Source organism: Rhincodon typus, chromosome 22, assembly GCF_021869965.1.
Source record: "Rhincodon typus isolate 14 chromosome 22, sRhiTyp1.1, whole genome shotgun sequence".
Taxonomy (NCBI): domain Eukaryota; kingdom Metazoa; phylum Chordata; class Chondrichthyes; order Orectolobiformes; family Rhincodontidae; genus Rhincodon; species Rhincodon typus.
Genome location: NC_063353.1, coordinates 33674881 through 33700856, shown reverse-complemented (window position 1 = coordinate 33700856; position 25976 = coordinate 33674881). Strand labels below are relative to the sequence as shown.

The following is a 25976-nucleotide window of genomic DNA, read 5'->3' as shown; positions in this document are numbered from 1 at the left end:
TAGGCAGCTTCTACTTCACTGCAGTTGGCAATCTCTTGAAGGGAAGATATGGTAGCTTAATGGCTACTTGTCTTGACCAGTAAACCAGTAATCAAGAGATTTCCAACTAAATTAAGTATAAGCTTCCCATCAGCTTTTCCATGGTTGCACTCAGCAAGGAGTCCATAATGTGTCATTTCTGTGATTCACTTTTCCAATGCTTTTCCCTATTATGCTAATCTCCATGAGTCACAAACTGCATTGCCTTTCTTGCTGACATGTCACACCCTGTGCCAAGTCCCATTCACTTGCCTCTTATCACCTTTAGTGCCTCCCCTCCCCTAAAATTAATGACTTTACAATTCTTATTCTCCTTTTACAAATTTCTGCAAAGCCACAATCAAATAACCAACTCCAACTTCCTCCAGATTTTTGACAACCCTAAATGCTGATCACAGAATCCCATAAATTCTGGTTTCTCAGTGACCCCTGTGTTCTGGTTTCTCAGTCCTCCTGTATGCTGATTTCTCAGTTCTTTTTTGTTTATAAGTGTTCTCTGCTATGTTCACTTGTTTAGGACTGTTTGATGCTGGATGTAAAAGGTGCACCTCAGGCTGTGACCGAGATCTGCTCCTTCCAGGATGATCTGCAGGAATTTGAAATGATCGACGATACAGATGACATGGAGGAAAGTGAACTGCTGCCCTCGCCCTCTGCCACAACCATCCAACAGAACCGCCCTTCCACCTTAAACCTAGCCACTCCCCTCTCCCACTCACAGGTTGGTGCAAAAGCAAAATATTCACAACAAGAGTGACTTTAAAAAAATTACTAAAATAAAACATTGTTACATTTTGGGATCTACCCGCACAAGTGTGCCTTTAGGTCAGGATTTCCCAAACTGTGGGTTGTGAAACCCAGTGGGATCACTAGTCAAAATTTCAGAGTTGTGTACTTAATGGCAATAGCTGTAATGATGTTCTGTAGGGAATGATAACAGCTGCTTACCTCCTTTAAGCTTCACTGTTTTTTAATAGTGGATGTGCCTTAACTAATTTATCTTTGAGGCATGAATTCTGTCCTGAAAACCTCAGTGGAAAGGTAGGTGTGTTTTCATTTAAAATGTCTGTGGATTAAACAACTCCCATCCTCCCCTGATCTCTTAGATCTCTCCTTACCTCCCTGACCACCCCTTTTCGCCTGTATTTGAAACCGCACCCCCTCACCCATGTCACATGTCTCTCACCAGTCCACCCCTGCGTTCCCATAGATTCCCCTCTCCCATAGACCCTGTCCCCTAGTTCTCTCAGGTTGAGGGTCATGGCAATTTCCAAGCACCAAAATGGGTTCATGATGGGAAAAGATTTGGGAAGCATTGCTTTCAGTAATGTTGGAGTTGTCTGCCTCCTTCACACTTGTTCCTGTTCTTTTTCAGGATTCTCTCAATAATAATTCCAGCTTCTCTCCCAGGAAAGCTAGCTGGCAGGAGACACTATTGCACTCCGCTAATGGTAAGTAATAGCCTGTTTCCAAGCAGTCGTGCCCCAGGATGGTCACCAACGGGAGATAGGGGGGAAGGGATCTCTCCATTCTTTGTTCCATACCCCACCCTTGTCCAAAAGGATCAATAACATCAGGAAAATGTTATTGGATTTGAATTGCCCATTTCAACATTTCCACATCAGGAACTTGTCCTTAAAGCTGAGTGTTCATCTGCATTGAGATGCAACTCTTTTTTCACAGTTTATTGATCTCTTCTAGTCTCTAAAAGCCAGATATTTCTGTCTCAGTGCCCAGAACATCTCATCTCCGTCCAGTGGCTTTGTTGACGTAGTTGACATTACTAGTGAATCACTAGCACTCAGAAGTAGTCTGACCCATTGCAGCAATTAGATAAACATAGAACATGGAACATAGAACAGTACAGCACAGGACCAGCCCTTCGGCACACCATGTCAATGCTGTTCATGATGCCACTCTTAAATTAATCCCATGCCTGCATATGGTCTATTTCCCTCTATTCACTGCCTATTTGTGTGTCTGTCTAAATGCCTATTAAATGCTGCTGTCATATCTGCTTCCACCACCTCCCTGCAGCATGTTCCAGGCATCTACCAGCCTCTGTGTAAAAAAAAAACTTACTTTGAATATCTACTTTCAACTTTTACCTTCTCACCTTATTCCTATGACACCCCCAATGCATTTCCCACCCTGGGAAAAAAAGACTCTGACTATCCACCCTGTCCATGCCTCTCATAATTTTAGATACCTCTATCAGGTCATCCCTTAGCCTCCAACACTCTAGTGAAAACATCCCAAGTTTGTCGAACGTCTCTTTATAACTCATACACTCCAATCCAGGCAACATCCGGGCAAACCCCTTTTGCACCATCTCCATGGCCTCCACATCCTTCCTATAATATGGCAACCAGAACACCACGCAATACTTCAAATGTGAGTAACCAAAGTCTTATATAGCTGCAACATGACTTGCCAAGTTTTATAGTCAATGCCAAAACCTATGAAGGCAAGCATGCCCATGTGCCTTCTTTACCACCTTATCCACTGTTTCGCCACTTTCAGGGAACTATGGACTTCTCTGTATGTCAATGCTCCTAAGGAGCTTGCCATTTACTGCATGCTTTCCTCTTGCATTTAACCTCCCAAAATGCAGCACCTCACACTTGTCTGGATTACAGCCTATTTGCCATTTCTCTGCCCAACTTTCCAACTGATCTAAATTCTGCTTTGGCAAACTTCCTCCCTATCTACATCTCCACCAATTTTCATGTCATCTGCAAACTTACTGATCAAACCATCTACATTTTCATTCAAATCATTTACATGTATTAGAAACAACAGAGGATCCCACGCTCATCCTTGAGGAACGCTAATGGTCACAGATCTCCAGTTCGAAAAATGCACCTCCATAACTACCCTAGGTTGTCAAGAAGGCATATGGGACACTAGCCTTTATTAGCCAGGGCATAGAATATAAGCTTGAAAGGGTGCAGAAAGTGTTTACAAGGACGTTGCCAGGGTTGGAGGGTTTGAGCTGTTGGAAGAGACTGAGTAGGTTGGGGCTAGTTTCCCTGGAGGGTTGGAGGCTGAGGAGTGACCTTGTAGAGGTTTATAAAATCATGAGGATAGGGTGAATAGCCAAGGTTTTTTTCCCAGGGTAGGGGAGCCCAAAACTAGAGGGCATAGGTTTAAGGTGAGAGGGGAAAGATTTAAAAGGGGCCTAAGAGGCAATTCTTTTCACTCAAGAATGTGGTGTGTGTATAGAATGAGCTGCCAGAGGAAGTGCTGGAGGCTGGTAAAATTACAATATTTAAAAGGCATCTGGATAGGTACATGAATAGAAGGGATTTAGAGGGATATGGTCCAAATGCTGGCAAATGAGACAAGCTTTATTTAGGATATCTGGTCAGCATGGACAAGGGTCTGTTTCCATGTTGTACACCTCTATACTCTATAAGAGTTGGGAAGTTATGCTGGAACTGTGTAAAATGCTGATTAAGTCACAACTGGACCATTGTGTGTAGTTCTAGTCACTATGTTGCAGGAATGAAGTGATTGGACTAGAGCTGGTGCAGAGGATTTGCTAGGATGCCACCTTGTTTGGAAGATCTGAACGATTAGTAATGGTTGGTCAGATTGGGTTGCTTTCTTTGGAGCATTGAGGGTTGAGATGGGACCTGACAGAGGTGTATATGATTACAAGTAACATAGGGTAGATAGGAAGGCACTTATTTCATTAGTAGAGGAGTCAATAACTGTAGGACATAGATTTAAGGTAAGTAATAGTAGGCTAAGAAGAGAGTTGAGAAGACATTTTTTTCACTCAGAGGGCGGTGGGAGTCTGGAACTTACTACCACTGAGAGTTGAGTCAGAAACTCTCATGATATTTAAGCAATATTTAGAGACTCACTTTCATTGTCATAGCCTCTAAGACTATGGACCAAAAGCTGGTAAATGGGATTAGAGTGGTCAGATCTTTTTGCGTGGCATGGACACGATGAGTCAAAAGGCTGTTTCTGTGCTTGAAATGGCTTAGTCTGTGAGAATGTGTTTGAGTTGTTTAAAAAAAGTAATGGAAAAACTTTATGAAGTTAGCATGATTTGTTGACTTTCATAAAGTATTTGGCAAAGCACCACATAATTAACTGGTGAGCAAAATGAAAGCATATGAGATTAAAAGAACAGCATAGATACAAAATTGGCTAAAAGATAGAAACCAGACAATATATTGAACAAAAACAAAATTGGTGTAAATACTCAGCAAGTCCGGCAGCATCTGTGGAGAGAAAGCAGAGTTTAACTTGTCAGGTCCAGTTACCTTTCTTCAGAACTTCTTTGAGTATATCAAGCAGTTATTTTTCAGATGGAAGGTAAGTATACAGTTGTGTTCCCAGGCATCAGTTTTAGAACCGCTGCTGTTTTTGACTTGATCTTGAACAGAGAAGGCACAATTTCAAAATTTGTAGATGAGACAAAATTGGGGATATCATATAAGAAAAGACAATAAACTTCAGGAGATATTGAGTGGAAAGATAGTCTGTGATGTGGCAGCTAACATTTAAAGCAGCGAATTGGGATGATACAGTTTGGTAGGAGGAAGGAGGGAGGCAATATGAACTAAATGTAGTTCTAGTAGTTGTAGGAACAGAAATGTGGTATTGTGGAGTTGGATTGGGTGGGGAGTACACTGAGTGATCAGCATATAAATGTTTGAATGTGGAAAAACAAGTTCCAAAGACTTTTTAAATGTTCAAACCTTAGCTTTAGTAAAAGGGGAATAGAATACTAAAACCATGGAGTTATAGAATCCCTAGAGTGTGGAAGTAGGCAATTCAGCCCATCACACCACCCCTCCGAAGAGCATCCTATCCAGACCCACCACTCTACCCTAATCCTGTAATCCTGCATTTATCATGGCCAATCCATCTAACCTGCATATCTCTGGACACTCATGGGCAATTTATCATGGCCAATCCACTCAACCTGCACATTTTTGGACTGTGCGAGGAAATTGGAGCACCTGGAAGAAACCGACACAGACACAGGAAAAATGTGAAAACTCCACACTGACAGTCACCCAACGATGGAATTGAACCTGGGTCCCTGCTAACCACTGAGCCATACACCCCAAACTAAACCTTTTCAACTAAATCTATGCTGAATCTTTTTTGTAAATGTTGGTTTGAACTCAGCTAAAGTATTGTGTTCATTGCTGAACACCACACTTCAGCAAGGATGTTAACACCTTGGAGAGGGTGCTGAAGAAATTTACTGGATTAACGCCAGGAATGAGAAGCTTAAGTTATGGAAGTCATATAGCATGAAACAGACCCTTCTGTCTAACTAGTCCATGTTCACAAACTAAACTAGTCTCACTTGCCTGCTGCTGGCCCATGTCCCTCCAAACCATTCCTATTCATGTATTTACCCAAATGTCTTTTACATGTTGTAACTGCACCTGCATCCACCATTTTCTCTGGCAGTCTATTCCATATATGAACCACTCTCTGTGTAAAAAACAAAATGTCTCCCCATCATGTCCTTTTTTCAATCTTCCTCCTCTCACTTTAAAAATATGTCCCCTAGTTTTGAACTGCCCCACCCAAGGGAAAAGACCCTTGCTATTCACCTTATCTATGGCCCTCATGATTTATAAACCTCTACAAGATCATCCCTCAACCTCCTACACTCCAGGGACGAAAGTCCCAACCTAACCAACCTAGCTTTATAATTCAAACCCTCCATTCCTGGCAACATCTGATAAATCTTTTCTTTTCTGAAGCCTCTCCAATTTTGTAATATCCTTCCTGTAGCTGTGGGTTGTTTTCCTTACAGCAGAGGATGGTCAGAGGGGATTTGATAGAGGAGTTGGTTGTTTTGAGAGAATACATAAGGAGAAAATGTTTCAACCAACAGATGGGCTGCAACGAGACAATTACAGAAATACTTAAGGTGAAAATAGAAAGTATTATGGGGAAAGAACAGGGGAGTGAGATTAATTGGATAGGCCAACGAAACAGCAACAGACATAATGTGTTAAGTAGCCTTCACCAGTGCTGCATCTATGAAATTATTTTCTGCAAGTTTTAAGAAATCCACCAGAATTAATTTCGAGTTTCAACTCCATTGGATTCCTCACTGAGAGATGTGACAAATGAAATGTTCAACATTTTCAGGGGAGGTAAGAGGTAGCATCGGTATTTTCAAGCTGGTAGACTGGGAAGGGCGAGGTGAGAGTGGTGATGAAAGAAAGTCTCAAGAGGATAGGTGGATTGTCCTTCCAGCATTTGCGCATTAGACTCTGTAATTCCCTCAAAACACTTGGTTAAATTTGTCAGGTACAATGAGCATTTTGCAAACCCATGTGATCCATCCTTAGTTAACCTATGCCTTTCCAAGTGAGTGTTAATTTTATCCCATATTATGGCCTCTCAAGATAACCCATTGAGGTTAGGATTCTGGTCGTCTCACTTTCTCCCATCTTGAGTAGAGATGTCCCATCTCATTATAGTTTCCTACATACACTGCTATTCTATATTATTTCATTGCCTACTTTATTCTAAGAACAAAATCCAAGACTATCTCCTACCTGATATGAAAATAAATTGGAATTGCTCACCTTCCGTGGCATTTATAGTACTTTTGCCACAGTTTATCTTTGAATACTGAAAGTGACTGGTCATTATGGCCTTGTATTCCAACAATTTTTATGCATTTTTGTTTTACATATATCTCACCCTCTTTTCAGTGCCTCTGTATTGAAATCCTAATAGAGGAATAGGGACAGCAGCTTTATGGCCTCTAGTTGAGACCCTATTGTCTGACAGAAAATGGGGGCAAATGTGAGTAGGTTCATAGAGCTGTTCCTATGTGTAAGGATGTCTGAAAAATTTTGATGCTGCATCAAAACTTATGTGGAAATCTGGAACATTCCATTCTTGTACCATCACCTTCCTGACCAAAACCCTCACATCCCCCACCATCTTCCACCACCGCACCACATATCTCCCATCTCTCCACAAACATTATGGAACAGGAAGTCAATTGAAAATTTCAAAATTAAGATTGATTAGTTTTGTTAGGCAAGAGAATTCATGGTCACAGTTGGTAGTTGGAGTTAAGATGTAGTTCAACCATGATCTAATTGAATTGTGAGTCAGAATTTAGGAGCTGAATGACCAATTGGTAGAGTCTAGATGACTTTATATTGTATATTTCCCTTTCTACTCCTTGATTATAACCAAATAAATTCAAATTTGCAACACTGCTATTAGTGTCGAAGTTCTGGGACCAGATTGTTAACAGTTCATGTGGATATTAATGATGCCAACACATTATTGAAAGCAGACTGAAAGACTTTCCTGGTGCTTTGCCAAACCTTTCTTCATCAACCAAATTCAACAAAACACTGGAGATTGTGGGATCTTTATTTCTGTAGAAGGTCACTATGGTTGACAAAATAATTTCATCACTATACTTTAGAATAATTAATTTTAATTCTTTCAGAATTTTGAGTTTCATCTACACAGCATCTTTTTCTCTTTTGACTGTCGGGCTTAGCTCAGTGGTAACATGGATTTTGATCACAGTCTGGAGACTGGAGTTCATAATCTGGGGTGACACCCCTGTGCAGTAGTGAGAGTGAGCTCACTGTTGGAGGTGACGTTTTCAAATGAGATTCTGTTTTATTCTTTCACAGGATTAGGCCAGCAATTATTGTGCTTTCCCAGAAGGAGGTGGTAAGCTGCCCTTTTGAATGGCAGCAGTCCATGTGGTGTAGGTACACCAGCACCAGTAAACAAATGATAAAATAATCTCAAGTCAAGATGATAAACCAGAGCTCCCTGTTTCATCCAATGTCAAAACAAAGTCCCATGGCACTATTGGAAGATGAGAAAGGAAGTTCTCCCTAGTATATCCCCCAATCAGCGTTGCCAGTACAAATAGTCCAATCATTTGCCTTATTGCTTTTCAAGGGATATTTCTGTGAACAAAGTGCCTACTTGCATTTCAAAAACTCCATTTTGGCATACAGCATATCAAGAAGTACATCTTTGGCATTTTGGGGCACTTTATGATTGTGAGAGAAGCTATATGAATGTGTTTTCTTCCTTTTAATGGGAGTTCATTTGTCATTTCAGATCAGTTAACTCCTCCACATCTATGTATTCAAGATAGCGTTCACCCAGCTGCTTGGTGCATGACTGCCCCGAACTCTGGGCCACACGGCACTGAATCACAATTGAAACACAAGGAGACTGTATCATCCCAGTCGCCTCTGAAACCTCTACTGTACGATTTTGAAGGGAATCGGCGGGATACTCTGGAATACGGTAACAGCAAGACTGACCAACTCATAGAGGATCATAATATGAATATTGTATCGCCATCATTGCCATGTCCATCATTGCATGTGAACAAAGAACCTGCTAAACACTGTCTCTCTCCGACAGGGTCTTTTGGTTTACATAGAAAGTCAGGAAGCTCTTTCCCTCAGATGGAAGCTGGGCAAGATAGCCATACACATCAAACTAACACAGCAGACAATATCACATCACAAAGCTCAGATACAGAGCTGGAACAAGACTTGACTAGCAATAGCTCCAAGGAACATTCTTGTTCTGTTAATAGATCCAGTGAAATGTACACACTTGCCTCTGAATTAGGAATGAACACTGAGATCGAAGCTGATCATACCTTTGCTGCCACTAGTAAATGCTTGTCACCATCCAACATTAGCAATGGTTCCTGTACTCCTGTGTCTGATGCAGAGCTAGAACTAGAATTTGGAATTGCAAACAAGATGCACAGACCATACACAGAGCAAACAGCTTTTGTGCCACCTGTTCTCGAGCAAACAAATTTGACATCCCCTGCCACCGCTGCAATGAGTTCTTTGGCTCTCGATTCAGAGTTGGATCATGACCACAACACAGAAGAGACAGCTGTTGACTATGTGCAACCATCTAGTTCCAATAGCAATACAGTGTCTCCTTCCTCTGACCCAGGCATCGTGGCAGATCTCACCAGTAAAAGCACCAAGAAATTTATGCAGTCATACCACAGTGAGGACGGTGTTTCCTCTGGTTCTGACTCAGAATTGGAAGAACTTGAAGAAAGACTAACGTGTGACAATAGTGCTGCATGCAACATGATTTCTTCCATCTCAGAGACGGAGTTAGATCTTACCAGTGAGAGCAGTAGCGGTCGGTCATCACACCTAACCAACTCAATTGAGGAAGCAAGTTCACCCAACTCTGATCCTGAGATTGACTGGGAAGGAGAAATGAATACTTCAAATGTTAAAGATCGATTGTACTTGGTAAAGACAGCCAACAATACCGATATCAATACTTTGGACCCAGTTGCTGAATGGGATCTTGACAGTGGGTATACAGGAAGATTTGTATGTGCTACAAATAAAAATAATTCAGATAGTTCTGCCAGAGTTTCAGAGTCAGAGATAATAACAGACCAACTTACTGATGTAATTGCTGGATCTTTGCAAGATTCTGACCAAACAAAAGACCAGATTACTTCACCAGAAGCTCCACAGGTCAGACCAGATAGTAGGAATGAAAATACCACCAGGCCTACATATCTTGATATTATACCAAATCCATCACTGTCTCGAACCCCAAGCCCTAAATCACAAATGGAAGAAAATGCTGAAGAAAACAGTGATGATGAATTGAGTAACGATTCTGAGTCTTCATGTTCTGATCATGATTTGGATGCTGACCTGAGTGAAAGTTCTGACTCTCCTTGGCTTCTTAGCAACATGATCAACACAATGATTTCACAAGGCTCCCACACTGTCAAAGATGAGGGCTGGCTACAGACTAACTCATTCAGTGAGACTGTTTCTTCATGTTCTGACATTGAGATTGAGCCAGTGTTTGCTAACAAGCTACTGTGCACTTCAGGGCATCAAAATGATACAGGCCAGGGAGATTCTGAAAATAAAGACCATCCTGACTTAGACATTGAGATACTCGATAGCAGTGATGATTTTAAAGATGCAATGTTCTCCAAAGATGAGACGAAAAGAAAAGAGTCAAGAGATGAGGAAACCAAGTTAATGTCAACTTCTGACAATAAACCAGCAACCCTTTACCTAGCTTTGAGTAATCCACCTGATGATGCAGCCATGAGAGTAGACAGTTATAGCGTATCATTGACCCCAGGAAGAGTTGGCTCCTGTGAAGCAGAGGCAGAGCTAAGCAAGGATTTTAAGGACAGTTGCACAAATGAACAAGATGATGACATCACCATAATGCCAAACTCCACGTTAAGCTTCAAATATGAGGAGCCAATGGAATGCCTCCAAGGAATAAGTCGGGACATGGGTGCTCCAAGTTTCAGTGAAGACCTAGAAGCTGCATTAATTTTAGAAGATAGGTTAACTGAATTGAATTCTAGGTCATTCACTTCCGAGGTGCAAATGAAGTCAAAGCCAGTCAGTGAAGAGACTGAATTTACCAATAGATGCTCAAATCCATCATCTCCATCATTTAATGCAAACCCCAAAATACCCATATCATTTAGTGACCCATCAAATGGACCTTTCAACTTGAAGGAACTGTCCCCATTACACAGAGCAGCCAGCAAGCAGCTGGACCAGTCCCTGGCCTATGACTCTATTAAATATACTCTGGTGGTAGATGAGAACACTACTTTAGAGCTCATCAGTTTGAAACGCTGCACCTCCATATTGAGCGATGATAGTGAAATCTCAACAATATGCGACAACTGTGAGCTGGAAATGGACAACGAGTTTGGGGACTGCACAGGGAGACATGACATCGAGAACTCATCCGAGGATTCATCACCTGAAGCCGACACACAGTTTTCCAAGAAATTCCTGAATGTTTTTGTCAACAGCACTTCTCGATCTTCAAGTAAGCTATGTGTCTCATTATAAATCTCAGCATGCATGGTGTGTGAGACCCAGTATTTACCATATGCTATAATGTTTCTATGTTGACAGACTCTGTCATGAGTAACTTATATTCTGTATATGCCCTAAGAGTTATGGAGCTATGACTTTTCTGCTCATTTAGAGTCATAGAGATATACAGGATGAAAACAGACCCTTCAGTCCAACTCGTCCATGCCAACCAGCTATCCTAAATAAATCTAGTCCCATTTGCCAGCATTTGCCCCATATCCTTCCAAATCCTCCCTTCTTCATATAGCGATCTGGATGCCTTTTAAATGTTGTAACTGTACTAGCCTCCACCACTCCCACTGGCAGTTCATTCCATACATGCACTAACCTCTGCTTGAAAAAGTTGTTCCTTTAGATCCCTTTTCATCTTTCCCCTCTCGCCTCAAACTTATGCCCTCTAGTTTTGGATACCCCCGCCCCAGGGAAAAGACCTTTTCTATTTACCCTATCCATGCCCTTCATGATTTTATAAACCTCTATAAGGTCGCTCCTCAGCCTTCGACGCTCCAGGGAAAACAGCCCCAGTCTTTCAGCCTCTCCCTATAGCTCAAATCCCCCAACCTTGGCAACATCCTTGCAAATCTTTTCTGAACCCTTTCAAGTTTCACAACATCCTTCCTTTAGCAGGGAGACCAGAACTGCATGCAGTATTGCAATAGTGGCCTAACCAATGTCCTGTACAGGTGCAACATGATCTCCCAACTCCTAAACTCAATGCACTGACCAATAAAGGCAAGCATATCAAATGCCTTCTTCACCATCCTACCTACCTGTGACTCCACTTTCAAGGAACTATGAACTTGCACTCCAAGATCTGTTTGTTAGCAGCTCTCCCCAGGACCTTACCATTAAGCGTATTAGTCCTGCTCTGATTGACCTTTCCAAAATGCAGCACCTCACATTTATCTAAATTAAACTGTATCTGCCACTCCTCAGCCCATTGGCCCATCTAATCAAGATCTCATTTTACTCTGAGGTAACCTTCTTCTCAGTCCACTACACCGCTAATTTTGGTGTCATCTGCAAACTTACTAACTATATCTCCTGTGTTCACGTCTAAATCATTTATATAAATGACAAAATGTTGCATAATATCAGTGATACGTATTCTATGTTCTGAGAACTGTTTCATGTGAAATCATCTGTGAACATGTATATATTCCTGTCATTTAGTTGGAAATAACCTGCTAAGATAGAGAGGAAGATAAAACAGTACATGGTTACTGAGCTAATTATAATGTAAGGCAGAAGTCATAATAAAATGGTGAGGCTCAATGTGAGAAATTGGCAAGGCTGGGGTGGTTGTCCTTAGATGAGAGAAGATGAGGAATAGAGGTATTTAAAACTGTGAAAATTTAAGATGATGTAAGGTAAGGGTGGTATTGAAATAAGAGGTGCAGGCTCTAGCTTACAGTGAGGGCATGGGTTTTGAGGTGAAGCAGGTATTGTGGTAATGGGTAGGGGAGACTGGTTTCATACTGAGAGCTGGATGCTTCAACAAGGGGTGATTATTGGAGTGTTTTGGGTGTTGGTGTTCCAATGAGGGTTCTGGGGCCATGATGACTGTTTTGGATGTTGTGGTGAGACGGTGATGTTATGATTTGGCTGTGGATGTTGAGATCACTGGGAAGGCATGGGATATCTGCTAGCGAAGTGACCTTGTGCTCTCTCTCTCTCTCTCTCTCTCCTGAATAGGTACAGAATCTTTTGGCCTTTACTCATGCACAATAAATGGTGAAGAGCGGGAGCAGACTCATCGAGCAGTATTCCGGTAAGAGTGGTCCTCCAAGATTCAGGCTGGCGGGAGATTCTGAGCAAGACTGCTGTCTCCTGCCATCACTCTAAATCTGATATAACATAGAGTAGGGGGAATTACTGAGACAGAGTGCTCAGAGCTTGTGAGCAAATCCTTCTTATTGGTTAATGTTTGTGATCAGGCTAAGGGGTGCAACGAAGAAGAAATGTTGTTATTGATGAAGCCTTGGCATCCGAGACTAGCCACTATTGTAATCAGGAGCTTCAGGGTTTGTTTAGCTCTTTAGCCTTCCATTCCACGTCAGTACACCAAAGTTCTTCCTTCCCCTCCTATCAAGTACATTAGCCTAAGTGTTTCGAACCTCGGAAACGCCTGTCTTTATAAGAATTCCCAAGCATCAGAGAAAGGGAAGTTCTAATTCTATCCAACCTTTGATAGATTTTCTAATGTTCCAATAGGAGAGTCACAAGATTGACCTGGCCAAGTCTTTCCAATTCACCCATCAAAAAAAATCACAATGTTCTCCTATATCGCAAATTATTCCAGAGATTTTACCAGGATCCATTCTCTTGTTTACCACTCTCTACTGAAACCTCCTACATCAGCTCTAGGTTTGATCCTGTGCCCTCTCATCTTACTATCATTAACTAATTTGTAATAGTTTATGGATTTATATTTTCTGCACTCTGTACTATCACGCAGCTCTAGAAAGTCCTCACTCGGGCACCTTCTTTCCAGAGTGAAAAGCCCTACATTTCTTTACTCTTGCTTCCTAATTTCTTAGAGATTAGAGCACACAGCTCTTTTCTCTGCATCCTCCCCCAGCATTTGAATGTCTTCTTCCAATCTCAGTGATCAAGATATGAACATCAATGGGTTTTGGTTGCTTCATTGGCCATCTAGAACCTGTAGAGTCTGGGCTGTAGAATTTCTGTACAGCTGAGTAGGGCATCTCAGAGGCCAGGTAAGAGTCAACCACGTCGACAATAAGAACATAATAAACAGAAGCAGGAGTAAGCCATTTGGCCCAGCAAACCTCCTTCACCATTCAGTAACTTCATGGTTGATGTGGGACATACTGGTCAAATGAAGGTTTCCTTCTCAAAAGAATATTAGTGACCAATTGGGTTCTAAAAGCTCCACGGTCATTTTCACTGATACTGAAAAATGGATTAAAAGTCTCAGATGGCCATGGAGGAAATTTGAGCTCACATTCTCCAAAATACTGATCTAATTTTGAACACTGTATTCTGGGCGCAATCTGACCAGAGCACTGTACAGTTTAACTTTCTCTGAGCGGCACGGTGGCACAGTGGTTAGCACTGTTACCTCACTGTACCAGGGACCTGGGCTCGATTCCAGCCTCGGGCGACTGTCTGTGTGGGGTTTGCACATTCTCCCTGTGTCTTCGTGTGTTTCCTCTGGGTGCTCCAGTTTCCTCCCACAGTCCAAAGATGTGGTGGGTAGGTGGATTGGCCATGCCAAATTGCCCGTAGTGTCCAGGGATGTTTAGGTTAGGTGGGTTAGACATGGGGAAATGCAGGGGTAGGGGAATGAGTCAGGGATGCTCTTCAGAGAGGTGGTGTGGATTTGTTGGGCTGAAGGGCTTGTTTCCACACTGTGGTGATTCTATGATTCTGATTTGTATCCTGTTGCTTTGGTCATACAGTTCTGAACTCTCTTTACTGTGATTATTGAACCATATTGACAGGACATTTTAAACATTACACTAAATCAACACTACCCTCAAGTTATTTGAAAGCTATTCATGGAGAGCCCCTGCTGCCCACTCTTTCCTTCCTATGTGCCATAATTCAGTGCCCAATTAAAGTTGTTAAGACATTGTTATGCATACCGTACCCATTTTAATGAACACGTTCCAGAACTCAAACTTTAAATTCAATTCCTCATTTGATCTCTTCATTTCCTGGTGTAATAAAATTGCTTCTGATTCTTTGAAGGTTTATTCCTCGACATCAGGATGAACTGGAGCTGGATGTTGATGATCCATTGTATGTCGAAGAGGAGGAAGATGACTACTGGTACCGAGGTTACAATATGAGGACAGGGGAGCGTGGAATCTTCCCAGCATACTACGCCCATGAGGTTGTCAACCAGGCCAAGGAATTTCTAGGTAGTCCAAAAATAAGATTGGTGTTAAAGTTCGGAGGATTTTCAGACCTTAAGAGAGGAGAGGAGGGGATTGGTGGGAGAATGGGATGTTGTTTTGCAATAAATATTGTCCACAGTTCAGTAGAATGTAATAAGGCTCTTAGCTAACCAAGTACCAGGACTCTCCAGCATTGCAGCGGAAAACTTAATGTAATATCAGAAAGGTGCACAATATTTTTAAGGGGGATATTTGGAAACCAATTCTGAGGTGGAAACTGGGAGGCACAAAAAAGCCTGGATCCAGAGATTAAAAGAGATTTATTTAATGAATTTGTAATAAAGCTGCATTCTATCGTAGCAACTGACTGTTAACAATAAGGATATCGTCAGAGAGCTTGGATTTACTGTTATACTACATGATGGTTTTCAGCCATTATAGATGATGATTGAAGAGTCACTTAAAAATATCACAAGGTCCTGCAGGTAACACTTGACACTTGAAATAGGTTTACCCATGAATAGAATGTGAAATGTGGTTTACAAAGTATTTTGAGTTGCAGTGTTGTGGTCACTCAGTATCTGTGATATATAATAGAAGTCAGAGATAATACAAGTTGAACAAAATAATTATAAGGAGATGGACAGGCTGCCAAGCCAACCTGTAGAGTTGTGCCTATTGTTGTCTGACCTTGCTCCATTCATGTATCCTTTCACTCACTGACATTTTACCATGCAACATTGCCACTTGACCTTCCATTTGAGCAGCAACCCATTAAAGATCACATGGTCTACATTCACTGAGGCCTCCGATAGAAACCAAGTGTGAGGTTCAAATGTTGCAAGAAACACCACTCATGCGCACATACATACACACACACTCTCACTCTCTTAGACACACTCAGACACATATACGCTCTCTTTCTCTCTCACACGCACACACTGCTGATCCCCCTCTAAAAAAAAGGCCATAGAATCAATCCTCCTGTACTTTAAATTCACTATGAAGAGAGGCACAACATTTCCCAGATTTGCTTTATACATTAAAATTGGAAAGTGGGTTGCAGTGCTCCATGCAGTACCTGTTATACAATTCAATGGAACATTGATAGACAATTCCAATACAAACTCAGCAAATGCTGTAACTTGTCAGTTCTATGTCCCAACTTAATAATTCCTGACTACATTCCATATATTCACAATGGGTGGCCCCGTGAACAAGTCCTAGCTTCCAATATGTATATAAAGTCTAAGAATCAGGTAGTCTAATCTTTTTAAAATACATAATTGGCTCTAAATGTAAATTTGTGGAGTTTTACCTTTGCTCCAAATCAATTTCAGAATCTTCCCCTTCCTCACCTTGGTTCGTACCATTGCTGGGTCAGTTGGATCTCAAGATGATGGGTTTGTGCATTCCTCCTTCTTCATGTTTCAGTCAACTGAAACCATTGTCCCATTGACAAAACTTGGCAGTTCCCATTAATATGTGGATTTTGGTCTCTATTGCACTTACCTTGATTTCTATTGATTCAGGCATAAAGAAGAATAGTGTCTGGGTGGAGAGGTTCGACGTACAGTTCCTGGGATCTGTGGAAGTCCCATATCACCAGGGTAATGACATCCTGTGTGCTGCAATGCAGAAGGTGAGTATGCCACATTTAACAAGACTGAAGCAAATAGTTTATTTCATTGGAGGAGGGGTAGGTGAAAGGTGAACTCATTGTACTGATCAAATATAAGCAAGGAGCAAGAATGGCGCATAAAAATGAAATGGTTAACTGACATAAAATTTGACTAAGAGTCTGACAGTGTTATCTCCAGAGCAAATTGCTTCTGTCTCCTCTAGTTATTTGACTTTGTCAGAAACAGATCATTTGACCCAAGTCTCTGCTGGTATTTATGCTCTGCTCAAACTTCCTCCATCTTTCCTTATCTAAATCTATCAATATAAACCTCTATTACCTTCTCTCTTAATTGCTTATCTATGTCTTTTTAAATGTACCTGTAGTATTCGATTCAATCAGACCTTGTGGTGGTGAGTTTCCACATTTTCACTAATCTTTGCTTACTTCTGTATTCCCTTTAGATTTCTTGGTCAATACCTTTATATTGATGACCTTTAGACTTGTTTTAATTTTCTGAGCCTGGAGGTTTTAGGAAAGTGCTGTTTGGAGGAGACTATAGCCTGTGATGTATCCATCGGCTTTTGAAACCTCCAAAAATCCTTCCAAAAATGAGGAACAACTTATCCACCAAGTATAAAATGTGAACTGACAGTGTGGATTAAAATATTGAAACACTTTGAAATATGAGATAAAAGATAATGGTAGTTTTTATTATGTTGATGTGGCACAATTTGTTGAGTGAATTGATCTATTAAGATACCTTTCAGCCCAATCAATTCCTTTATATTCATTGTTTCAGCTTCTGATGTACAAACCTAATTGATTTTATTCTGAGTCACTTTGCACATGGCATCATTATAAGAATCTGACTCTGAACCTTGATTTCATAATCATCCCTCCAATAAATCACCTCCATCCTGTATGGTTTGAATGTTCTGACGACACTTCTGCACAAATAGCACCTGACAATTTAGTGAAGAAACTACACAAAACTGGAACAGCAGGTATATTTCCAGTCTTAGTGAAGGTTTTCTATCTGTCAGCAATCCACCTATTCTACACATCACAAACGTGACCTTTAGTGCCTTGTTAATGCGCCTTATTCCAAATGCTGAGCTATGCATTTTAGACTGGTATAAATTCAATCTGGATCTTATTTCTTTGTTGGCAGCTGTTGATCTCATCAGTTGCATGGAATTTGGACACACTTCACACTAATAAGCTGCGTTCTTTGCTTTGTTCACCAGGATGCCTGTTTCACGCATTATCAATCCACGATGTCACTTCATCCTCATCCATTAATCCATTAATTCAAACATGCACATAAACTCCTGCAGGGAACTTGATTTAAGACATGGTTTACCATTTCAAAATTATCATTGGTTTAATTTAATTCTGTCGGCCACAAAGAATAGTACCACAGTGAATTTTACCTTCTCATATCCTATGGGCTTTCACTAGAACTGCTTTTGAACCTTTCCATTTGTTAGCTGGGTGTATTGAAATTCACGGGCATTTCATATAGGTTGCCGAAATAGCTTAGTGAATACTGGTGTTTCTCCTGGCATTTGGTGGAAACTGATAATTTTGGTTTTTTGGTAATCCTTGAGCAATCTTGGTCTTCTGCTTTAACACTATGGTAGTTACATAAAGTGACTACACCCACGTGCTGTTGCTCTGAAATCTTTGCAGCTTTTGGTTTAATTTGATCCACTTAAGTGCATATATATTGATAATATTCCCAGTGACATTTCAAAGACCATTCTGGTACATGCCTTTGAAGATCCCATCACTGCTTTGTCCCTGTTATCATGGTGCATTTAGTCTTGGGCACCTTCCTTAGCTTTTAGATTCTTTTAGATTCTCAACCCAGTTTTTCACAAACACCAAATTTACTCATTGCAGCACAGTTATTTGACAAGATAGCAAATATTATGACTTCTGACTTAAAACCAGCTTTGTACATTTTTCATTTCTTTTGTAAACTAATTTTTCTTCATTTTTCACTATCCGTGGCCTGTTCTGTGCGGGCTGAACTTAAACTCCCACACACCTTCACAACACAATCTGTATCACCTGCTTGATCCCTTGCACCCAATGATCGAGTAAACTGGCAAATAAAATATGCGTTGGGGAAGTGAAAAATTGATCCTTACCACTATTGTGGGTATGCCATCTCGTAGCTGAAAATGGAGATCAACTCAAATATCAATAACTTTGATGTAAAGATATGATTTTTGGAACTGAAAGAATGGGTCACCTTATGCACCAGTTTAGTTGATACGTCGTGATCTGTTGTAAATTGGAAAATGGAAACAGGGAATAAATGAAGATTGTGTCCAGGATGAGACATTGTGTGACCAACCTCATAGGTAAGCGAGTTTTGCCTCAATAAGAGATACTCCCTACAGTTAGGTATGGCATTGTGACAGACTTAAATGTCCTTCTTCATCCAAGAACAAATAGGCCCAATTGCGTAGTCCAGTGACAGATCTGACTGAATTCAGCACAGACCAGAGACGGAACTGCAATATTTTGATTCATAAATAGTAATACTGAGGTCTAATGTTGTGCAGGTGATTTCTTGAGTCTGATTATTAATATCAATATCAACCTTGTGTAGATTGCTACAACTAGAAAGTTGACAGTTCATCTGCGCCCACCTGCTAGTTGTGAGTTGGAGGTCAGCATTCAAGGAGTTAAACTGGTCATGAGCTTGAACGAGTATGGCCCAGAAGACAAGGTAAGACCATCTGTGCATCTCTTATTGGTTCACTTGTCTGTTGACCTATCTATCATTCATCTGGTGATGAATCAGCCCACTTTCTGTCTGTGAACACATCTGTTGATTGCTGTAGGGTGTATCTGTTTTAAAAGCCCATAATGTTGAAGATAGTGTATTGACATGCATATAGAATTGGCTGATGGATGGGAAACAGTGAGTGGGGATAAGGGGTTCTTTTTCAGGTTGGCAACCTGTGACCAGTGGAATTCCACAGGGATCAGTGCTGGTATTGTAACTGTTTACAATATATTAATGACTTGGAAGAGGGAAGTGAATGTACTGTAGCCAGATTTTCAGATGACACAATTCCATTTGTACCCTAGATGATATTTGGGTAGTTGAAGTTCCCACGTTTTATTGCCCTATTGTATTTGTACCTAGAAACCTGCTTATACAATTGCTCCTCTAACTCTCTCCCGCAATTTTGGGAGTCAATAGTACACACATAGTAGTGTGGATACCTCTTTTTCTGTTTCTGAGCTGAACTGATATTGGCTCATTTGACTCTTTATTTAATATATAATACACCCATATTTTTTATCCACGTCTCTACCCTGCCTGAAACTCCATATTCAAGGATGTTGACCTGTCATATTTGCCCCTCTTGTTGCAATGACCTAATAAGTCAATGTTAAACTAGCTAACAGGCTCTGAACTAAATTCACACATTCAGATTGAATAAATGGATGAGTTAATAGTGGGACTCAATAACGCAGCAAGAGCCAGTGTCTTCAGGGCAAGAGAAACTGAGAAACTGACAAGATGGGGAGAAAGTTGTCGCCTCCTAGAAGCGACTTACATTTGTCTCTTTTAGCATTTCATTCAGACAAGACTGAATAACCTGTTAAATGATTGAAACAACAACTTTGAGAGAAATGTAGAATATTTCTCCCACTGCTCCCTTACCAACTTCTGTTGCAGCAGGGCAAAATCTTAATTGGCTCCCAATACCAATTTTAAGGCACATGTTTCTCTTTGCTCCATTATAGACAGTGAACTGCCAAGTCGTCTTTTAACTTACCAGAAATTCATTGGATGTTTCAACCTGGCCAGGAACAACTTTATTTTACCTGTGATTTCTTTCTCCCCCTAGACTGAAAGGTGCAGCCATTTTTTCCAGATGAAGAACATTTCATTCTGTGGATGTCACCCAAAAAACAGCTGGTAAGGATCAAATACCATCATTAATTGCCAATGTTACAACTGTTCCATAATCATGAGTCATGCTCTGTTATTTTTCTCTGCCTCTTCAACTTTTATCACCAACTTGCGCTCATTTGAGAGCACACTTATCTGTGAATCTGAATATTGTGGAATTTAATCTCACTAGCAGAGCTTCACAACTCTATTGTGACACCAGCAGAAATGATTGCTATGTCTCTTCAATTAACTGTCAGTGCATTTAGGAAAAATAGTAAATGAATATGTTGATTGTTTAGAGTGCTATATTAATGCGAATAGTTTTATGATGTATTATAGTTCCAATTTCCAGATGGTAACAGCCTTAACTTTCTCCACAACCATAAACCATTAATAGCTTTGTAACATCTTTTCCCCTACCAGCTGAAAGAGTTTGGATTCACCATGCTGATATTCATTAGCTTAATCTTAAAACTGCACAGAAACGCTTCTGCAATTGTTATGCTCTGCTCGCATCATCCATCTGTTTTAAGCTGGCTGTCTTCCCATTTAATTTAATGCTGGGTGCCTGCTTTTTCTCATGTTATTTCACCAGACTCTAATTCATTTTTCAATCCAGATTCAAACTTGACTAGTTCACCTTGCAAGTGTTTTCTGTATCATCTCCAATTGTTTCTCAGTTTAACATTAGAACTCGTTAAACGTTGTGTTCGGAGAATTAATTCGAAGCATATAGTTTGATAAGATTGACACTTTACTCCTCTGGTCTTTATCCAATTATTAACTCTTTGTTAAATAAAGAACTTTTATTTATATAACATCTTTCACAATCTTACGATGCTGCAAAGTATTACAGTTAATAATGCACTGTTGAAGTGTGGTTAACTGTTGTAATGTCAGAAATGTCATAGTTTGTCTGCTGATCCTCCACATAGCTATTGGATAAATGACAGGAAACCTGTCTTAGTTGTGTAATGTTGGCTGAAGGATAAATTATGGTTCTGTATATTCTATCCAGCTCTCCCTTTTGATTAGTGGCTCTCTCACTCTGTTACATCTTTATATGGTACCTTCAACAGAATTGCTCTGTTAGGTTACAATCTCTAACCTCACCTGAGCCTAACTCATCCGATAGGTGGAGTAGGATCCCAGTTCAACATGGACTTAAAAGCAGAAAGTGCTGATGAACCCAATTCCAAAAAAGTGCCACGCTGTTCCAGAAATGCTAACTCTGTTTCTCTGTCCACAGATGCTGCCAGACCAGTCCTTTGCTTCCATTTCAGATTTCCAGCATTCTCAGCACTTTGCTTTTATTCAACATTAACTTGACTGGAGTGTAATTTGGACTTTTGTGTCAAGCACCTGTTTTATACAGTCATTTGGAGAATTAGACTGATGTTGAAGTTTTTGAGCTCTGTCCCTTTTAACAGAACCTCTGGGGCATCTTTTTAATGGGACGACTAATGCTGGTCTTATTAACAGAACTGCTACTCTGCATTTTCCTTAATTATGTCATGTCTCTTTCAGCTACTTTGGCTTCATCACTAAGCATCCTGTGGTGAACCGCTTTGCCTGCCACGTGTTCGTCTCTGAGGAATCCATGCGTCGTGTTGCTGAGTGTATCGGGTAGGTGCCAATCGTCAACACCTTAGACCTCTAAACCTATGTTGTAACATCCCTTAAACTATATTGTTGTCCTCTCAAACCCTAATACTAATCCCTTAAACACAGAGAGAGTCTACTAGTTTAACATCTGAACTTGTGCCAGTGACGTGCCCCTGAGTAAAAGTCCACAGAAATGACAATGCCACATTCTTCTGGATGACTGACTTGAAATATGTCAAGAAACAGAGTCAGAATGGGCCTCAAACTGCTCTGGAATTCCCACAGAGCCAAAGCCCCAGAGGGCCATTAGGCTGCTCTCATTGGAGAAAGAGAGAGTGAGAGAGAGAGAGAGATAAATGACTTTTGTTGAGTTTAACCTGAGAGTCACTATGCGTTAGGCAAGGGTTGAGGTTGAGAAGGCAGGATCTTCATAGTGACCTCAGCCAGTACAGGAATTAAACCCGCACTGTTGTCATCACTCTGCGGAGCAAACCTGCTGTCCATTCATCTGAGCTAACTGATTTCTACCAGATGAATGAAGAGCAAAATGGGTTGAAAATTCTCATCCTAGGAAGAATGGCTCTGTGCTTTTTTTATATACTTTCAAGGAATGTGGGCATTGCTGGCTGGACCAGCATTTATTACCCATCCCTAATTGCCAAGAGGGCAGTTAAGAGTCAACCACACTGCTGTGGATTTGGAGTCATATGTAGGCCAGACCAGTTGGGTGGCAAATTTCCTTCCCTAAAGGACAATAGTGAATCTAATGTGTTTTTCCTGACAATTGGCAATGGTTTCATGGTCACCATTAGACACTTAATTACAGATTATTATTGAATTCAATTTCCACCATCTGCCATAATGGGATTTGAACCCAGGTCCCCAGAACATTACCTGGATGTCTGGATTGATAGTCTAGCGATAATGTCACTAGGCCATCACCTATCCAGTTCTTAAAGGGTATAATGAAGAGAGAAACACACCTCTCATTCTATACTCTGCATTGCTAAATATTGGAACAGGACAGTCTATTTAACCCTCAAGTCTGATCTCATTAGATCAAGATTGATTTGCTCTTCAATTTCATTTAGCTGCCTTTTGATCCACAGCCCTTGGTTGCCATGCCAAAAAAATCTATTCATCTATTTTGAAAGTTTCAATTATCTTTCAATATCTCCAGCTTTTTGGATTTCCAGTATCCTCCATGTGAAATTGTCTTCCTGATTTTACTCTTAATTGATCTCATTCTAATTTTAAGTTTTGGATTACTAGAATTCTCACTAGTGGGAATAGTTTATTTGTGGTCTGTCCTTACAATGTAACCTTTTAAGTCATTGAGTTTTTACATCATGGAAAGAGGCCCTTCAGCCTTTTGAGTCGTATGCTATTGTGTTTCAAATACCCCACAAAATAGTTTTTGAATACCGTGAGGGTTCCTGCCTCTACCACGCTTTCAGAGAGTGAGTTCCAGATACCCATACTCTCTGGTTGAAAAAAAAATCCTCGTATCCCATTTAAACCTCCTGCTCCTTACTTTGAGAATGTGCTCCATGGTTATTGACCCCTGAGCTAATGGGAAATGTTTCCTTCTGTCTACCCTGTCAATGTGTCTTAGAACATTGTATAGCTGTTAGATATTCCCTTAGTCTTCTCTGCTTGAAGGAAAGTAGTAACCCCAGTCTATTTAGTCTCTGTTCATGGCTGAGTCACTCCAACCCAGGCAACATTCTGATGCATCTCGTCAGCACCATCTCTAGTACAATCACGTCCTTTCTACAGTGTGGAACCAGAACTGCACACAGTACCGCTCCTGTATTGCATGCCTTGACAAATAAAATCAGAAATCACATGACACCAGGTTATAGTCTAACAGGTTCATTTGAAAACACAAGTTTTTGGAGCCTTAGTCCTTCTTCAGGTGTTAGTGAGGCTCCAAAAGTTTGTGTTTTCAAATAAACCTGTTGGAGTATAACCTGATGTTGTGTGATTTCTGACCTTGTCCACCCCAGTCCAACACCAACACCTCCACATCTTGACAAATGAAGGCAAGTATTCACTATGTTTTCTTAACCACCTTATCTAGCTGTCCTGCTGCTTTCACGATTGATGAATATGAACTCCAAGATCTCTCTGATCCTCTGCTTTTCCTGGAGTTCAACTACTCAACATCCCTTGCCTTGTTAGTCCCCCAAAAAGCATCACCACTCATTTTTCAGGATTAAAATCTATTTGTCACTGTTCAGCTCATCTGACTAGCCCATCTATATATATAGTAATCTCAAATAACAGCCAAATAAGCAGAAATCAAGCTCAAGGATAGCATTAGCGTAAGTTGTTTTAAGTAAGATAATGCTGAAACCTTGTTCAAATATTACATGAGCTGTATTACAAATTCCATCATATCAGGCAGACATAGGAAAAGTTGAGTAGTGAAATTAGTTAATTAGATAACAAACGAAAAGAGGTCAGATTTCAATTGGCTGACAGTTATTGTTGAATTGTGAATCACATAAGGACCAACAGTTTCATTGTGACCCGGGGAAGGGAGTTGGTCACATAATCCTCATTTGGCCCATCGAATCTGCACCAACCCTCCAAACAGCATCTCACTCAGTGCCAGCCTACCCTATCCCTGCATTCTCATACTTACCACAGCTAACCAATCTAACCTACAATCCCTAGACACTATGGGACAATTTAGCATCACGAAACCATGTAACTTGCTCATCTTTAGACTGTGGGAGGAAACTGGAGCACCCGGAGGAAACCCACACAAGCACGGGGAGAATGTGCAAACGCCACACAGACAGTGACTCGAGGCTGGAATTGAATGTGGGTCTCTGGTGCTGCAAGGCAGCAGTGCTAGTTACTGTGCCATCCATAGGTCATGGAAGCAACAACTACAAAGCATAGAGTATGCTTACTAACACCCTTTTTTTTTCTGTTCCACAGTCAAGCATTTCAAGAATACTATCAGGAGCACCTGGAGTATGCTTGCCCAACAGAAGACATTTACCTGGAGTAGAGGTTGACTCTTTCATGTGGATTCATTACATTTTCGCTGGACCTGGGCTCAACTGTGAGCTGTACCCCTGCTCCCTGTACATAAAAAAATTAAACAAATTCCTATCAAATCAAGAGAATCCTAGTAAGGGTATACAGTACATGGAGCCCCCTGTGAGGTTTTAGCATTGACAATGAAAGCTCATTGATATCAAACCTGTGTTTGCTGCACATATCATATCATATCTAACTCTAGCTACCATTCACTCCTGTTGCTGCGTTGCAGGTTGCTTCAAAACTACCCGTTCAAACTGAAAAGCATTTGGTCAAACAGAGAGAGGAAAATGGAGAGCGATGAGTTTACATATCATGAGAAATTCATCCAATGGCTGAATGTGTGCTAGGTTTACCTTATTTACTTCAGTGTGTCTGTTCTTGGAGGCATAGTGCTCCATCACCTTCTTACGAGGTGCCTCCTCCCATTAGTTCTGTCAAGGAACATCCTGCCAAATTGTGTGCAGATGTCTGTGTGGATGGGCAGTAAGGACAGTCCTTTCTCCAGCCCCATGGGTCACTGCTAACCAGTTTCCCTCACTGTCAGCCAATACAAAAGTGTGTTCGTCAATAATGAAAATTCTGACTCTTTTTTTTTACATCTTAAAAGACCTCACATTAACAGCATCCTCAGCTCAACAACCTTGGACAAATGGGTCTGACTTTGGATGAAATACCTGACTCTGTTGGGAAGTGGGGTCTTTGACCCTGGAAGGTAATGGGGCTCTAGGTGAGGGGGTTTGATCATCCTGACTCCAAAATTAGCAGGTACAGTACAAGACCAAGAAAAGCAGAGGAAAATGTCACCGATGGGTATAATATAAATTGGAGAATATATATATTTTTAGCATGTGTTTAGTCCGTAACCAGCCACCACCATGTGTTTATTTTAAGAAGGCAGTTTTATTTTTATTCAATATGACCTGGTCAAACTCCCCAACAGTTCA

The 25976-nt window shown here is 40.8% G+C and overlaps 1 protein-coding gene across 1 annotated transcript in view; it reads left to right on the top strand.

The window, feature by feature from the left end:
• Positions 1-25095, top strand: part of mapk8ip2 (mitogen-activated protein kinase 8 interacting protein 2) — a 69059-nt gene extending 43964 nt beyond the window's left edge. The window contains exons 4-14 of the mRNA XM_048609982.1: positions 557-760; positions 1415-1490; positions 8143-8334; positions 8455-10902; positions 12648-12723; positions 14670-14842; positions 16351-16460; positions 19066-19185; positions 20321-20391; positions 21895-21993; positions 24925-25095. Coding sequence (XP_048465939.1) covers positions 557-760; positions 1415-1490; positions 8143-8334; positions 8455-10902; positions 12648-12723; positions 14670-14842; positions 16351-16460; positions 19066-19185; positions 20321-20391; positions 21895-21993; positions 24925-24997 — 3642 coding nt within the window. The 3' untranslated portion in view covers positions 24998-25095. The remainder of the gene's footprint in view (positions 1-556; positions 761-1414; positions 1491-8142; positions 8335-8454; positions 10903-12647; positions 12724-14669; positions 14843-16350; positions 16461-19065; positions 19186-20320; positions 20392-21894; positions 21994-24924) is intronic.
• The last annotated feature ends 881 nt before the right edge of the window (positions 25096-25976 follow it).